The sequence below is a fragment of the Pantherophis guttatus genome, chromosome 6, assembly GCF_059756535.1.
Source record: "Pantherophis guttatus breed Tessera chromosome 6, ASM5975653v1, whole genome shotgun sequence".
In the NCBI taxonomy this organism is placed as follows: domain Eukaryota; kingdom Metazoa; phylum Chordata; class Lepidosauria; order Squamata; family Colubridae; genus Pantherophis; species Pantherophis guttatus.
In genome coordinates, this window is record NC_142068.1 from 4,219,316 (window position 1) to 4,235,610 (window position 16,295).

Genomic DNA, 16,295 nt, shown 5'->3' on the forward strand with positions numbered 1-16,295 from the left:
AAAACTGAATGCCATATTCCAAGTGTGGCTTTACCAAGGCCTTATAAAGTGGTATTAACACTTTCTGTCCCTCTGTTGATGCAGCCTGGAACTGTATTGGCTTTTTTGGCAGCTGCTGCACACGGCTGGCTCATATTTCAATGGTCGTCCACTAGGACTCACTAAGATCCCTCTCACAGTTGCTACTATTGAGCCAGGTACCACCTATAGTCCTATACTATACCTGTGCATTTGGTTTTTCTTGCCTAAATATAGAACCTTCCTTTTTTCACCCTTGAATTTCATTTTGTTAGATAGCGCTCAATGTTCAAGACTATGAAGATCTTTCTGCATCTTAAGCCTATCTTCCAGAGTGTTGGCTATTCCTGCCAGCTCGGTGTCATCTGCAAATTTGATGAGTTCCCCATCTATCTCCTCGTCCAAATCATTGATGAAGATGTTGACAAGTCCTGGGCTTGAGTACCCCAAGGCTACTCCACTGCATACTGAAGATTGCTGTCATATCATCCTTAATTCTTGGAAATAAGCAGGCCAACCTTGGCCTTGCAGGGAACAATCGGTGGCAAAGTTTCCTCTCTGCATTCTGTCCAGGAATCCGGAACACACACCAGGCCGAGGACAAAGCTGGAAAACCTGAAGTTCGAATCGTTTGGTGCTTATTTTCGTGGACCCACCGGAAAAACGAAACCCCCGGAATAAACTCAGGAGCGTTTGCTTTTCAATCAGAAATTTATTTATTTTTTTTAATTACATTATGTAAGAATATTGCAGTCTATTTTACAAGTTCAAGGAAACGGGACGGTGGAAGAAATGAGTCTGGACCAGTTAAACTGAGAGGAGTGTCGGAATTAAAAAATGGAGAGAGAAGGGGAAAAAAAGAAAGAGAGAGAGAGAGAGAGAGAGAGAGAGAGAGAGAAAGAAAGAAAGAAAGAAAGAAAGAAAGAAAGAAAGAAAGAAAGAAAGAAAGAAAGAAAGAAAGAAAGAAAGAGGAGCCGAATAGGTAAATCTTAAAAAGAAGTAAAGAGACAATGAAGAAACGGAGTGGACAGACAGCCTGCCAAGAAGATGACTTAAGTATGGAGACATAGATAGATCTAAACAAAAAAAAAAACCCTCTAAATCCCATTTACAACATTGATCTTTCTTGCCCATTGAGGTGCCCCCCCCAAAAAAAGTCCTTCTCCCCTTCCTCCCTTTCCCAATATCCGAGCAGATGGCTACAAGGGGTTGCAGCGTGGCCTGGTCCGGGGCAAGAGGGCAAGAGAAGGATGGGTCGAGGGCACGAGTCTCGCCATGCTCCAGACCTCCTAAAAAAGTCTTCCGTCACTGGACACCTTGAGGGAGAAATTGGGGATTCGGCCCCCGGGGAATCAGGTGTGGGGAGGAACTAAGCCAGGCCCGAGCCCTGCCCCGGCCTTCTCTCAAACGTAGAACAGTCTTACTCTGGAAGTGCTGACGAGGAGGTCGTCGTCGTAAAACTTGGTTTCTATGATCACGTTCCCGCTGCAGAGGGAGAGAAGGGAGCAGAAGGAAAGGAACCGGGGAAGAAAAAAAAAAAAAGTGAAATGGCAGGAGGAGGTCATTTAAGGCTTTAAAACTGGGCAATGGGGCCGAGCCGGGGCCTCTGAATGTGCTTAAGGGCTTTACTGTTATTTATTTTGATTTTTATTCTCTTGCCTTTATTAATTTATAGACAACTCAAGGTGGCAAATGCACCTTCTCTCCTCTTATTTTCACCATCACCGCAACAACTCTGTGAGGTGGGTTGGACTGAGAGAGAATGACTGGTCCAAAGTTACCCAGATGGCTTTTCATGCATAGGCAGGACTAGAACTCACAGCCACCTGGTGATGGGTCTAAAGTCACCCAGTTGGCTTTCATGCCATAGGCAGGACTAGAACTCACAGCCACCTGGTGATGGGTCCAAAGTCACCCAGTTGGCCTTTCATGCCATAGGCAGGACTAGAACTCACAGCCACCTGGTGATGGGTCTAAAGTCACCCAGTTGGCTTTCATGCCATAGGCAGGACTAGAACTCACAACCACCTGATGATGGGTCCAAAGTCACCCAGTTGGCTTTCATGCCATAGGCAGGACTAGAACTCACAGCCACCTGGTGATGGGTCTAAAGTCACCCAGTTGGCTTTCATGCCATAGGCAGGACTAGAACTCACAGCCACCTGGTGATGGGTCCAAAGTCACCCAGTTGGCTTTCATGCCTAAGGCAGGAATAGAACCTGGAGGCTGTGAGGGTCTGGATGGGAGTCAACAGACTCAGACTTAACCCAGACAAGACCGAGTGGCTGTGGGTATTGCCTCCTAAAGACTATGTTGCTTGTCCATCCTTGGTTCTGGGGGGGAGAAACTGTCCCCCTCAGAACGGACTCGCAATTTGGGCGTCCTCCCAGACTCACAGCTAAGATTAGAGCAACATCTGATGGCTGTGGCTAGGGGGACCTTTGCACAAGTTCGCCTGGTGCACCAATTGTGACCCTACACAATTGGTAGGGAGGCTCTCCTCACTCATGCCCTTGTCACCTCACGGTTAGATTATTGCAACATGCTCTACATGGAGCTACCCTTGAAAAGTGTTTGGAGACTACAGTTGGTCCAGAACGCAGCCACGCGAGCTGTCGTGGGTGCACCTAGATACACCCACATTACACCAATTCTCCGCAAGCTGCACTGGCTTCCTATCGGTCTCCGGTCACAATTCAAGGTGTTGGTTATTACCTTAAAGCTCTACATGGCTCAGGGCCAGGTTATCTTCGAGACCGCCTTCTACCGCATAACTCCCAGCGACCGGTAAGATCCCACAGAGTTGGTCTCCTCCGGGTCCCGTCAGCTAAACAATGCCGGCTGGCGGGCCCGCGGGGGACGGCCTTCTCTGTGGCTGCCCCAGCTCTCTGGAACCAGTTACTTCCTGAGGTCCGGACCATCCCCACCCTATTGGCCTTCCGGAAAGCAGTGAAGACCTGGCTTTTCCGGCAGGCCTGGGGCCGTCGATCTTGCTCTTGCGATCTGGTGAGATCCGGCCATGAATCGTGTGAATGGGTTTTAATTGTTTTTAATGTTTTAATTTTTAATGTTTTAATATATGGTTTTTAAACGCATTGTAAGCCGCCTTGAGTCTTCAGAGAAAGGCGGCATACAAGTTGAACAAATAAATAAATAAAATAAATGAACTCCCAGCTACCTGGTGATGGGTCCAAAGTCACCCAGTTGGCTTTCATCCTTGGCAGAACTAGGATGCACCGTCTCCTGGTTTCTAAACCAGCACCTTAACCACTACACCAAACTGCTAACTGGTTGACCATTTCGATTGCTGTCTATGTTTATTTTACATGTTTTTATTGTTTTAAATGGTTTTTTTTATCGTATTAATTGTTTTTATAGCTTTAGCACTGTAAGCTGTCCTGAGTCATTGGTGGCAATGGGCGGCTATAGAAACTGAATGAATGAATGAATGATTGAATGAACGAATGAACAAACAAACAAACAAATAGCTCAAATGTCTTGCTGGAGCCAGGGATTGTGGAAGCTGGCCAGCCAGGCTCCAAATGATCATTTCCAAAAGAATTGATCATTTCAAGCCTGAATGAGCCAACCTCAAATATGCAAAGCGAAAAGCGGAGGCTATAATTTTATTTTGTATTTTACTGCCCTGCAAAAAAAAGTTGGAAGCCAATGATTCTTCTTCCCCCTCATCCCTCCCTCTTCCTGTCTCGCTTTCCATTTTCCTATTGTCTTTATTTTCATTTGTAATTTCAGATACGATAACCTCCATTTTAAAAAATCAAAAAAAAAAAAAAAATCAGGTGAAGCTCAAGCTTGAGCCTTGGTAGTACAGTGGTCTAAAGCACCCTGTTATTAAGACCAGCTGCCTGCAATTACTGCAGGTTCGAATCTTGCCAGGCTCAAGGTTGACTCAGCCTTCCATCCTTTCTAAGGTAGGTAAATTGAGGACCCAGTTGTGGGGGCAATAAGCTGACTTTGTATAAATATACAAAAGTATGAAATCTAATGCTTAATGCATTGTAAGCCGCCCTGAGTCTCCGGAGAAGGGCGGCATATAAATCAAATTAAAAAAAAAAAAAGCTATGAATTCAAGCCGGGATGCTTGGCAACTCCTTCCCCACTACAATAATAATAATAATAATAATAATAATAATAATAATAATAATAATAATAATAATCTGAAAATTCAGGGCTGCTCCTCTGCAAACTTCACCGCCGATGGGAGCCAGAGGATTCCGCTTGGAGCCGACTTCAGCTGCAGAACGGACACCTCAGCATCTGAATTGGGATCCTGCCTGCCCTCTCCGCGTTCTGGGAGGTCACTGACTCCGATCTGGGGTTGTGCGAATGAGAAACGCAATCACTCACGTGAGAACATTAGCTGGCATCATTTGCGACTCCGGAGCTGCTTCTATCAAAGACTGCCAGGTGTTGGTGGAATTTGGGATGACGAAGCCAAACTCAAAGAACCACTCTGTAAAAATAAGAAGGGGGTGAGTGCCATAAAAAGCCAAATTCCCCCTTTATTATGCCTGTCGCCCGGCTTAAGTAATGGCCTGGAAGCCAGCCATCCCCTGCACTTAAGACCTCCTATATGGTCAGGATGGGAAATGGTGGAGATGACCTTGCAAACATTGATAAGTTTAAGAGGTGTGGAGTTCAACTCCCAGAATTCCCCAGTGAGCACAGTTTTGTGTGTGTGTGTGTGTGTGTGTGTGTGAGTGTGAGAGTGAGGGGTGATATTCACTTACCTTGGCTACCTGTTTGCAAATGTGAGCGTGCTCGCTACACTCGCGCCTCTGTTCATGCGCAGAGGGTTAAAAACGGGATGTGATGACGTCCGGGCGAGTGGGCAGAGCTTCCCGCCAGCAGTTGCTACCGGATCGCACGATCCAGATAGAACTGGCTGAATGTACCACTGGTGTGCGTGTGTACATACATACCGTATTTTTCGGAGTATAAAACACACCGGAGTATAAGACGCACCTACCTTTTTTGGTGAGGAAAAGAAGAAAAAGAAATCTGCCTCTGCCTCCCAGCAATTTTGCCTCCTTGCAGCAAACAGCCTGCTTTACTTTCAGTTTCGTTTTCAGCATAGCTTGATTAGCACAAGGGGGAAAAAAAAAATCTGCTCCCAGCAATTTACCTCCTTGCAGCAAGCAGCAGAGGCCCGAGCAAAACAGCTGAGAGTCGGGAGGCCGATCCAATCAACTTGTGCTAATTAGGCTGTGCTGAAGCTGAAAGGAGCTGTTTCTTCTTGCTGTTTGCTTGCAAGGAGGTAAACTGCTAGGAGGCAGAGGCCAAAGGGTGGGGGCCAGTGGGTGGGTGGGGCTACATTCAGTGTATAAAACGCACCTAAATTTTCACCCCCTTTTACGGGGGAAAAAGGTGCGTCTTATACTCTGAAAAATACGGTACATACATGTATACCCAGCCCATACCCAAATCTCCCTAGAATAAATTTCGTTTAAATAAAGTGTCAGCAAATAAACATACACACACACATATACATACATGCCCACATTTGCTGACACTTTATTTAAACTAAATTTGTATATCAATGACCTCTGTAGATGCCAGAGGCTAAATAATAAACAAGCCTTATTTATCATTGGTGCTGATTTCCGATAGGGCAGAAAAATGTTAATTCTTCCTGCTGCCTGCCTGTCTCTGTCTCTGTCTCTCTCTCTCTGTCTCTCTTTCCTCCTCCTTGTGAAAACCCAGCCCAGATCCCCCTAGGAGAATAAAGCTGCACCTTCTAGACATTGTCCCTTGAAATAAACTTTCTGTTCCAGGCGGAATTTTTCCATCTGCTCCGTGGAGGAAAAATTGAGCTCCCGAGACACAGCCTTGCATTTCAGAATCTTCTTAGGAACTCGAGCTGAGAAAAAGAGAAGAGAGAAAGGAGAAGGGGTGGATTGTTAGTAGAAATTAATATTCCGAATAATGCGTAAGCCAGGAGGCACTTCTGAAAAATTGCAAAAAATGCAATTTTTGCCGTATGACGCAACTGCTCACCCGTTCTCCTATGCAAGTCAGAAAGCCAACAGCGTGTAAGACGAGCCCCCGTGGATCCAGATTAAAAATGCTAAAATAATTATGGTAGAGACGCAGGGCGGCCGTTCCCTGCACCTTTTCAAAAATGTGTGTTTGTGCGTGGGGAAGAATGACACGGTTTGGAGACTTTCCACGAAATCTTTTATTCTGCGTCCAGGCTTAGAAGAGACGTGCCAAACGCAAACTTATTTCCAACAAGGGGCTTGTCTGCTGTTGAAAGCAACAGGAAGGGCCCCCTCCCCAGCTAGGTCGGGGTGCCTGACGAGTAGGTCAAAAAAAATAAAATAAATCAAGATGGCAGTTGTAGTTGTACCCTTGCAGACTTGACGCCTTTAATGGCCATCACGATACATACCTAACCGCCGGCCGGACAATGAGGCTTAAAATATTTTGTCGGGGGTGGAAAAAAATGTATTAAGCCCCACTATCATGCTGAGCTTTTCAGCTAGGAAAACTGACGTCCCAGGTTCGAGACCTGAGTGCTGTGAGATGGGGTGAGCTCCTGTTCCTTGCTTTAGCTCCTGCCCACCTCGCCGTCCAAAAATAAAGGAGGTGAGATGGCTCAGTGGTGAAAGACCCTGATTTTGCTAGCTGTAAAGCTGACGGTCAAGGTTCGAGACCCGAGCACAAAGCAACGGGTGAGTTCCCGTTCCTCGCTCCAGCTCCTGCCCAAAAGCATGGAAATGACCTAGGACCTATTTTATCAATGGTTACCTGACAAAAACAGGAGCTAGAAACAGGGTAATATATGGAAAGGATCAATGATATAAGGAAGGTATGTTAAAATGGTTAAGCAAACATTATTACTACCGTGTTTTCCTGAAAATAAGACCCTGTCTTATATTGTTTTGAACCCCAAAATAAGTACTTGACCTTATTTTCGGGGAGGTCTTATTATTTTGGGGTGCGTGGAGCAAGATGGGGCTCCTCTTGCCGTCTTATTTGATTTCCAGCTCTGTATTTACATATTTTCGGGGAGGGCTTATTTTAGCGCATACGCTCAAAAGCTCTATTGGGCTTATTATCAGGGGATGTCTTATTTTCGGGGAAACAGGGTATTATTATAATCAATATTAATGTAATGAATACTGTTGTAAACATTTTGATTATTATTTCCTAAAACTATTTGTGCCCAGACAACACACTGTTTAATTGAAAATGGAATTTTTATATGTTATAAAATAAAAAACTCGAAGCAAAAAAAAAAAAAAGCATGCAAACGCAAGTAGATAAATAGGTACCACTTCGGCAGGAAGGTAACAGCATTCTATGCGCCTTGGCGTATAGTTATATAGGCTACATAACCACAGAAATGAGTGGACAATGCTGGCTCTCTTGGCTAGGAAATGGAGATGGGACGACGGTGGTATTCAGCCGGTTCGGACCGATTCAGGCGAACCGGTAGTGTAGACCTGTGGGTGCCACCCATCTGCCCAGGCATTATGCCATTCTATTTAGCCCCATTTTCTAAGCCATGTGGGAGCAAAGCTCATGCGTGGAAGGCCCCATGCACGGTGTGCGGCAAACCGGTGGTAAAATTATATGAAACCCACCTCTGGATGAGACTACCGCCGAGATACGACTGACCTGGGAAACTTTTACTTTTCCCTTTACCCAGTGGGCAGTTGGGTGTGTTAATTAGATACCTGTAGCCAGGCCTTTTAAGTGGGGTGTTGAAGGGCGACATCCTGAATGGAAGTCTCACCTCTTGCCGGGAAAAGAAAAGAGCAACGGTAGGAAAATCCGGTTTTCATAAGGATCTCATAACCCTTCCACTAAAAAGGGGTAATCTCTTTTGAGGCATCCCTCCCCTCAAAGGAAACATGAAAAGTCTTGTTGAATTATCTTTGTGGCTAAATGGACTCCCTCGGCTTTAACGCTTTCAGCCTTTTAACCAGGCCGTGGCTGCGAAGGAATCCGTGCCTTGTAAATTATTCAGCACGGTAGCAAAATCAATGGTGGGATTCAGCCGGTTTGGGCAAACTGGTTGATAAATTTATTTATTTATTTTTCCATTTATATTTATATAAATTGCTGGCTGGCTCTGCCCCTCCCTGCCTCATCCCTTCCAGGAGTACCCACGCGCCCTGTTTTGGCTCCCAGGTAAGTAAAGGGAGGCCTGCTAGGCCCAAAACACCCCGTAGGAGGGCGGCATGCCCCCCCCGCGGCCCGTTTTTGCTCCCAGGAGGCTGCAGGGAGGCCTACTAGGCCCAAAACAGGGTGCAAGGAGGCAGCACCCCCCACAGCCCATTTTTGCTCCCAGGGGGGTGCAGGAGGCCGAGTGCTACCTGTCACACACCCCTGGCCATGTCCACCCAGCCGGTCATTTGGGCAGAGAACCAGTTGTTAAATCATTTGAATCCCACCACCGAGCAAAATGATTTTTTTTCCCCCACAGGAGAAAACGATCGGTATAATAAAGACTTTGGGATCTGGGACCTAACAGCAGATCTTGGGGGGGGGGGGAAAAAAAAGAGCCAACAGCCAGATTAATGGCTCGACAAAACAACTGATGATGATGATGATGATGATGTTATCCATTGAATCACGTCAACTCTTGGCGATTCTCTGGGCCGGATCTCTCCCCATCTTGTACATCTCCACGCCAGACCACCCCAACGATGCCCTTGATGTGATGTCTCGCTGCCTGGAGGCCGTGCGGGTCTGGATGGGGAGGAACAGGCTCAGACTCAACCCGTCCAAGACCGAGTGGCTGTGGCTGCCGGCGTCCCGATATAGTCAGCAGGTGCCATCGCTGACTATTGGGGGTGAATCTTTGCCCCCCACAGAGAGGGCTCGCAATCTGGGTGTCCTCCTGGACGCACGGCTGTCTTTAGAAGAGCATATGACGGCCGTGGCCAGGGGGGCGTTTTATCAGGTTCGCCTGATCCGCCAGTTGCAGCCCTTTCTGGACCGGGACGCCTTGCGCACGGTCACTCATGCCCTTGTCACCTCCCGGTTGGACTACTGTAATGCTCTCTACATGGGGCTCCCCTTGAAGAGCACTCGGAGGCTCCAACTGGTCCAGAATGCGGCCGCGCGGGTGGTTATGGGCGCAACTCGTTGTGCCCGCGTGACACCCCTCCTGCGCGAGCTGCACTGGCTCCCAGTGGTCTTCCGGGTGCGATTCAAGGTGTTGGTTACCACCTTTAAAGCGCTCCATGGCATAGGACCCGGGTACCTTCGGGACCGTCTTCTGCCACCAATAGCCTCCCACCGACCAGTCCGCTCCCACAGAGAGGGTCTCCTCAGGGTGCCATCGGCCAAGTTATGTCGGCTGGCGACACCCAGGGGGAGGGCCTTCTCTGTGGGAGCCCCAGCCCTGTGGAATGAACTGCCCCCGGAAATTCGTAAGATCTCCGACCTCCGAGTGTTTCGTTGCGCACTGAAGACCCTGTTGTTCCGCCAGGCAGGGCTATCAACTTAATAATTTTAATTGGGGTATTTTAAATGTTTGGGGTTTTAAATCGGCCAAATCTATGTAATTATTTTAATTTTTAATTATTGTTGTGTGTTGTGTTTTTAAATTGGCTGTACACCGCCCTGAGTCCTTCGGGAGAAGGGCGGTATAGAAATAAAATTATTTATTTATTTATTTATTTATCTTCCAATCTTGATACTTCTTTGAGTTTTCCTATGCTCTGGCTGGTGTCAGCTTTGATGTTCTGGGGCAACAACAGGTTTCCTTTTACTGCTAACTCATCCCAGCGTAATTGCTTTTTAATAAAGGAGAATAGTTCGTTTAGTGACCATTCAAAGTTACGACGTCACTAAAAAAGGATGACTCACACTTACAACCATTGCAGCCTCCCCCATGGTCACGTGATCAAAATTCAATGGCGAACTGACTCATATTTATGACGGAGGCAAATCCAGGGGTCACGTGATCCCCTTTTGCGACCTTCTGACAAGCCAAGTCAAGGGGGAAACCAGTTTCCCTTAACAACCGGGTTGCGAATTTAACAACTGTAGCGATTCGCTTAGCAACTGGGGCAAGAAAGGTCGTAAAATGGGGGGCAAAGCTCACTTAACAAATGTTTCACACAGCAAGAGAAATTTTGGGGCTCAATTGTGGTCGTAAGCTGAGGACTACCTGTAGGTCCTTGTTCACTGCAGTGTGAGGCTACTAAACTGATAGTTAATAACTAAGTTATTTCGCTCCCTAGATTCATTCATTTCATTCATTTATTAGATTTGTATACCACCCTACTCCCGAAGGACTCAGGGCGGTGAACAGGCACAGAATAAAACACATAAAATTACAAAAATTAAAAAACATAATTAAAACCAAATTAAATAACTTCGCCCAAGACAATTAAAATTCCCAATAATTTAAAAACAAATTAAAATTTCAGTTTAAAAAATTTAAAAGAAAGGGAAAAAAATTAGGCCAGGCCAGCCTGCTGGAATAGGAGGGTCTTAAGAGCACGGTGGAAAGTGCGCAGATCCGGGATCCTCCGTATCTCTGGGGGGAGCTCGTTCCAGATAGTAGGTGCCCCCACAGAGAAGGCTCTCCCCCTAGGGGCCGCCAGTCGACATTGTTTGGCTGACGGCACCCGGAGGAGCCCCTCTCTATGGGAGCGTACCCGCCGGTGGGAGGCTATTGGTGGTAGTAGGCGGTCCCGTAAATAACCAGGTCCTAAGCCATGGAGCGCTCTAAAGGTGGTAACCAAAACCTTGAAGTGCACCTGGAAGCACTCCTGCACTCTCGTGCAGGAGAGGTGTCACACGGGAGCGCCATGTTGCTCCCATAACCACCCGCGCGGCCGCACTCTGCGCCAGTTGGAGCCTCCAGGTGCTCCTCAAGGATGAGGAGTTAATGCAGCTCCCGCTGCAGTTGGGGGAATCTTTGCAGCTTCAAGGGTTACCCTCCCTACCAGTTCTCAAATGTGAGCGCCACCCTCCACCTATGCTCGGCCTCCCGCGCATGTACTTTGCTCGCACGTGTGCCTCCCGCGTATGTGCATGGCCTCCAAAACGTGGCTAAATAGGACGGCATTACGTCTGGGCGGGTGGGCAGGGCCTACTGCAGTCGGTGCTACCGGTTTGCCCAAACTGGACAGAACCGGCTGAAGCCATCACTGCTCAAGGGGCTAGAACAGGGGGAGGAACAATGGCAGGGGTGTCAAAGTCGCGGCATCATGGCAGTGTCACGTGACGTATCGGGACTTTTCCCCCCTTGGCCAAACCAGGCGGGGGCGTGGCCCGTGTGTGATGCATCCCCCCCTCCCCCCCGTGGGCCACGAGTTTGACAGCCCTGATCTATGGCAACTTTGTGACCTGTGGACTTCAACTCCCAGAATTCCTGAGCCAGCCATGGTTGCTAGAAGCCTACAGATCTTAAAGGGAACTCTGGAAGTTGAAGTCCATATTCCTGGAGGTTGAGAAACCCTGCCCCAGAAGCCCCGTGTTACCTTCATGCTCTACTCCAGGGACGGAGAGATCTTCCGTTCCTTGCCAGAGAATTTTCCCAGTTTCTGCATCTCGGAGATTCATCCAATTTCTGTTTGCGCAAGAATTAAGGAGGAAAAACATAAAAAGGAAACGCGTTCCTGAGCTTGTAAGCCTTAGTGTCCAATTCTCCCAGCACTTGGAAAAAGAGGATGTGTCCCAGTAACATGAGGTGAGAAGGCTTCAATCGGCGAGGAGAATTGGGGAAGCTATAAAATTGGCGTGGACCTGTAAAACCCATCTGCAATATTAAGTGAAACCAGCCCAGTTCTCCAATGTGAGACAAAACAGCTTCTCGAAGGTCCAAAGAATAGATCTGGAAAGGGACAAAATTCTGCATTCAATCCGCTTCCCCCCACCGCCAACTGAATGCTCTCAGTATCTGTATGCAATGTAATTTCATTTGAATGTATGCCGATTAGTGTACATTCAAAGTGACAATAAAGCTATTCTATTCTATTCTATTCTATTCTATATTCTGAATTCTATGCTATCCTATCATTTTCTATATTGTATTCTATTTTATACATTCCATTCCATTCTATTCTATATTCTGAATTCTATTCTATTCTATCCTATCCTAATCGTTTTCTATATTCTATTCTATTTTATACATTCTATTCTATTCTATCCTATCCTAATCATTTCTATATTCTATTCTATTTTATACATTCTATTCTATTCTATTCTATATTCTGAATTCTATTCTATCCTATCCTAATCGTTTTCTATATTCTATTCTATTTTATACATTCTATTCTATTCTATATTCTGAATTCTATTTTATCCTATCATTTTCTATATTCTATTCTATTTTATATATTCCATTCCATTCTATTCTATATTCTGAATTCTATTCTATCCTATCCTAATCGTTTTCTATATTCTATTCTATTTTATACATTCTATTCTATTCTATTCTATTCTATTTTCTGAATTCTATTCTATCCTATCATTTTCTATATTGTATTCTATTTTATACATTCCATTCCATTCTATTCTATATTCTGAATTCTATTCTATTCTATCCTATCCTAATCATTTCTATATTCTATTCTATTTTATACATTCTATTCTATTCTATCCTATCCTAATCATTTCTATATTCTATTCTATTTTATACATTCTATTCTATTCTATTCTATATTCTGAATTCTATTCTATCCTATCCTATCCTAATCGTTTTCTATATTCTATTCTATTTTATACATTCTATTCTATTCTATATTCTGAATTCTATTTTATCCTATCATTTTCTATATTCTATTCTATTTTATAATTCCATTCCATTCTATTCTATATTCTGAATTCTATTCTATCCTATCCTAATCGTTTTCTATATTCTATTCTATTTTATACATTCTATTCTATTCTATTCTATTCTATTTTCTGAATTCTATTCTATCCTATCATTTTCTATATTGTATTCTATTTTATACATTCCATTCCATTCTATTCTATATTCTGAATTCTATTCTATTCTATTCTATTCTATCCTATCCTAATCGTTTTCTATATTCTATTCTATTTTATACATTCTATTCTATTCTGTTCTGTTCTGTTCTGAATTCTATTCCATTCCATTCCAATTCCAATTCCAATTCTTATTCTCTATACCTGCTAGTCACACGGAAATCAGCAAAGATTAAAAAGCAAAATCAGGTTGTGATATTCTTACCTTATAAAACTTATTTCCTATAATAACATTTCACCTACGGCGGAATCAAATAAGCAAATTATTTTCATATGAAGGTTTTGCACCATGCGGTCTATTAAATAATAATAAACAATGACCATCCATCCATCCATCCCAATTCAGAATTAAATGGTAGGGGATCCATCTCTTTTCGAACCGGGGGTGTCGGACCCCAACTCTGAGGTAAAATAAAGGACGCAGGTGCGGCTGCATGGCAATCAGGCATGCCTGGCAGGGAAAGGAAAGGAGGAAGCTTGGAAGATGGAGGTTGGCCGAATGACAGAGATGGAAGGGACCTTGGAGGTCTTCTAGTCCAACCCCCTGCTCAACCAGGAGACGCTGTTTCATTTCATACAAAGGGCTCTTCAGCCTCTTCTTGAAAACCTCCCGTGGTGGAGCACCCACAAGATCTTGTGGCAAGCTGTTCCACAGGTTAATTTCTCTCTCTCTCTCTCTCTCTCTCTCTCTCTCTCTCTCTCTCTCTCTCTCAGGAAATTTCTCCTTAGTTCTTCATTGGATCTTTCCTTGGCTAGAAGAAGCTGATGCAGAAACTGCCACTTAACTAGGCAGTAGCTTAGAATAGAATAATAAGAGTTGGAAGGGACCTTGGAGGTCTTCTAGTCCAACCCCGATTAGGCAGGAAAGCCTATACTACTTCAGACAAATGGTTATCCAACATCTTCTTAAAAACTTCCAGTCTTGGAGCATTCACAACTTCTGGTGGCAAGTAGTTCCACTGGTTAATTGTTCTCATTGTTAGGAAATTTCTCCTTCGTTCTAGGTTGCTTCTCTCCTTGATGAGTTTCCATCCATTGCTTCTTGTCCTGCCCTCAGGTGCTTTGGAGAATAGCTTGACTCCCTTTTCTTTGGGGCAGCCCCTGAGATACTGGAAGACTGCTATCATCTCACCCCTAGTAAATCATTTAATCCGTTTTTATTCTATTTTAAATTTTTGTATTTATGTGTTTTATCCTGTGGCTGTTCATCGCCCTGAGTCCTTCGGGAGTAGGGCGGTATAGAAATTTAAAGAAATACAAATAAATAAAAATAAAAAATAGTCCTTCTTTTCATTATACTAGTCATACTGAGTTCCTGCAACCGTTCTTCGTATGTTTTAAAGCCTCCAGCCCCCTAATCCTCTTTGCTGCTCTTCTCTGCACTCTTTCCAGAGTCTCCACATCTTTTTTACACCGTGGCGACCAAAAAACCGAATGCAGGATTCCAAGTGTGGCCTTACCAAGGCATTGTAAATTTATTATAAAGCTTCACAAGGGAAGAATAATGCAATATTAAAACGTATAGGACAATTCTACATGCCATTATCTTCCAATAGGTCAATTGAGTTGAGCAATTTTTTTTTGTTTTTTTGAGTGGGAGAAAGGCTGCTGCTTAAAAGGAGTGAGGGTCCTTCAGTACTTGAGGGGCTGCCACAGAGAGGGGTGGTCTACCTGTTCTCCAAAGCCCCTGAAGGTAGGAGAAGAAGCAACGGGTGGAAACTCATCAAGGAGAGAAGCAACCTGGAACTAAGGAGGAATTTCCTGACAGTGGGGACAATTATTTTATTTAGATTATTATTTCAGCGCCACTGAAAAAAATAAAAAAACCTTATGACCGTTTTTCACACTTAACGACTGTTGCAGCAACCCCATGATCAGGTGATCAAAACTCAGATTCTTAGCAATTGACACGTTTTTATGACGGTTGCGTGTTCCCTTTTGCGACCGTCTGACAAGCAATGTCAACAGGGAAGAAGCCCGATTCACTTAGCCACTGTGTCACTGCCTTAACCAACTGCACTGATTCACTTAACAACGGTGGCCGAGCAAGGCCGCGTAACGGGGCGAAACTCACTTAACAACGGTCTCCGCTTAGTGTCTGTGGAGAATTCTCAGTCCTTCAAGTCATGGTTGTCCCAAAGGGGCTTTCTTTCCCTCCGTCATTGGACGTTGGTGATCATGCTAGCGATCCTAGACGTAGGAGGGCGACTTCAAAAGACAAGATTTGTGTGGGCTGGAATTAAGGCCACGTTCCATACTCGGGATGCAGCATAAAGGTAAAGGTTCCCCTCGCACGTATGTGCTAGTTGTTCCTGACTCTAGGGGGCGGTGCTCATCTCCGTTTCAAAGCCGAAGAGCCAGCGCTGTCCGAAGACGTCTTCGTGGTCATGTGGCCGGCATGACTCAATGCCAAAGGCGCACCAAATGCTGTTCCCTTCCGCCAAAGGGGGTCCCTGTTTTTCTACTTGCATTTTTTACCTGCTTTCGAACTGCTAGGTTGGCAGAAGCTGGGCCAAGGAACGGGAGCTCACCCCGTTACACGGCGCTAGGGACTCGAACCGCTGAACTGCCGACCTTTCGATCGACAAGCTCAGCGTCTTTAGCCACTGCATTCCTTCTTGTCTCCGCTTAGCAAGGGGAATTTTGGGCTCACTGCGGTCGTATGTCGAGGACTACCTGGACCTAGTTTGGAGGGTATCCAGTTGGATGGGTAGAAGGCAGCAAGGAAGCATTAGAAGACAAAAGGAACTTGAGTGGTCAGGAGGCATCGCTTGCTGCAAGCATTCGCATCTCAGGATGGATTCCAACCCCATTAATTCTGCTTTAATTGCTCATTTCCTGCCATTCTCTGCTGGGAACAAAAGGAGGGAAAACTTCCAAAGCTTTTAGATTCTCATCTGGAGGGACGCGTGCAGAAGGCAGAACATCCCTTATCAAGGAGAGTACTTGGAGCTCAGGGTTGAAATGAGGCTGCTCTCTGAGCTTGCTTGTTTTCTGGCAGGCGTTTCATGACCTAACTGGGTAACACCATCAGTGCTAGAAGGGAGTGGGATTTGTGAAGAGGAGGAGGGGGAGGAGGAGGAGGACTTGGTGCTCTCTGAGCTTTGTGTTTTTCTTGCAGAGGTCTTGCAGATGCTTGCAGATGCAACCAAGACGATGAGGGGACTGGAGGCTAAAACATACGACGAACGGTTGCAGGAACTGGGCCTGGCTGGTCTAGTGAAGAGAAGGACCAGGGGAGACAGGAGAGCATCTTCCAGTATTTGAGGGGCTGCCACAGAGAGGAGGAAGGGGGT

The 16,295-nt window shown here is 45.4% G+C and overlaps 1 protein-coding gene across 2 annotated transcripts in view; it reads right to left on the minus strand.

The window, feature by feature from the left end:
• Window positions 1-710: 710 nt before the first annotated feature.
• The window catches only part of PDE6D (phosphodiesterase 6D), a 44,664-nt gene continuing 29,079 nt past the window's right edge, over window positions 711-16,295 (minus strand). For both annotated transcript variants that reach the window (XM_087872397.1, XM_087872398.1), the window contains exons 2-5: window positions 11,490-11,578; window positions 5,774-5,899; window positions 4,387-4,492; window positions 711-1,503 (exon numbers count right to left, since the gene is read on the minus strand). In XM_087872397.1, coding sequence (XP_087728523.1) covers window positions 1,422-1,503; window positions 4,387-4,492; window positions 5,774-5,899; window positions 11,490-11,578 — 403 coding nt within the window. In that variant the 3' untranslated portion in view covers window positions 711-1,421. The remainder of the gene's footprint in view (window positions 1,504-4,386; window positions 4,493-5,773; window positions 5,900-11,489; window positions 11,579-16,295) is intronic.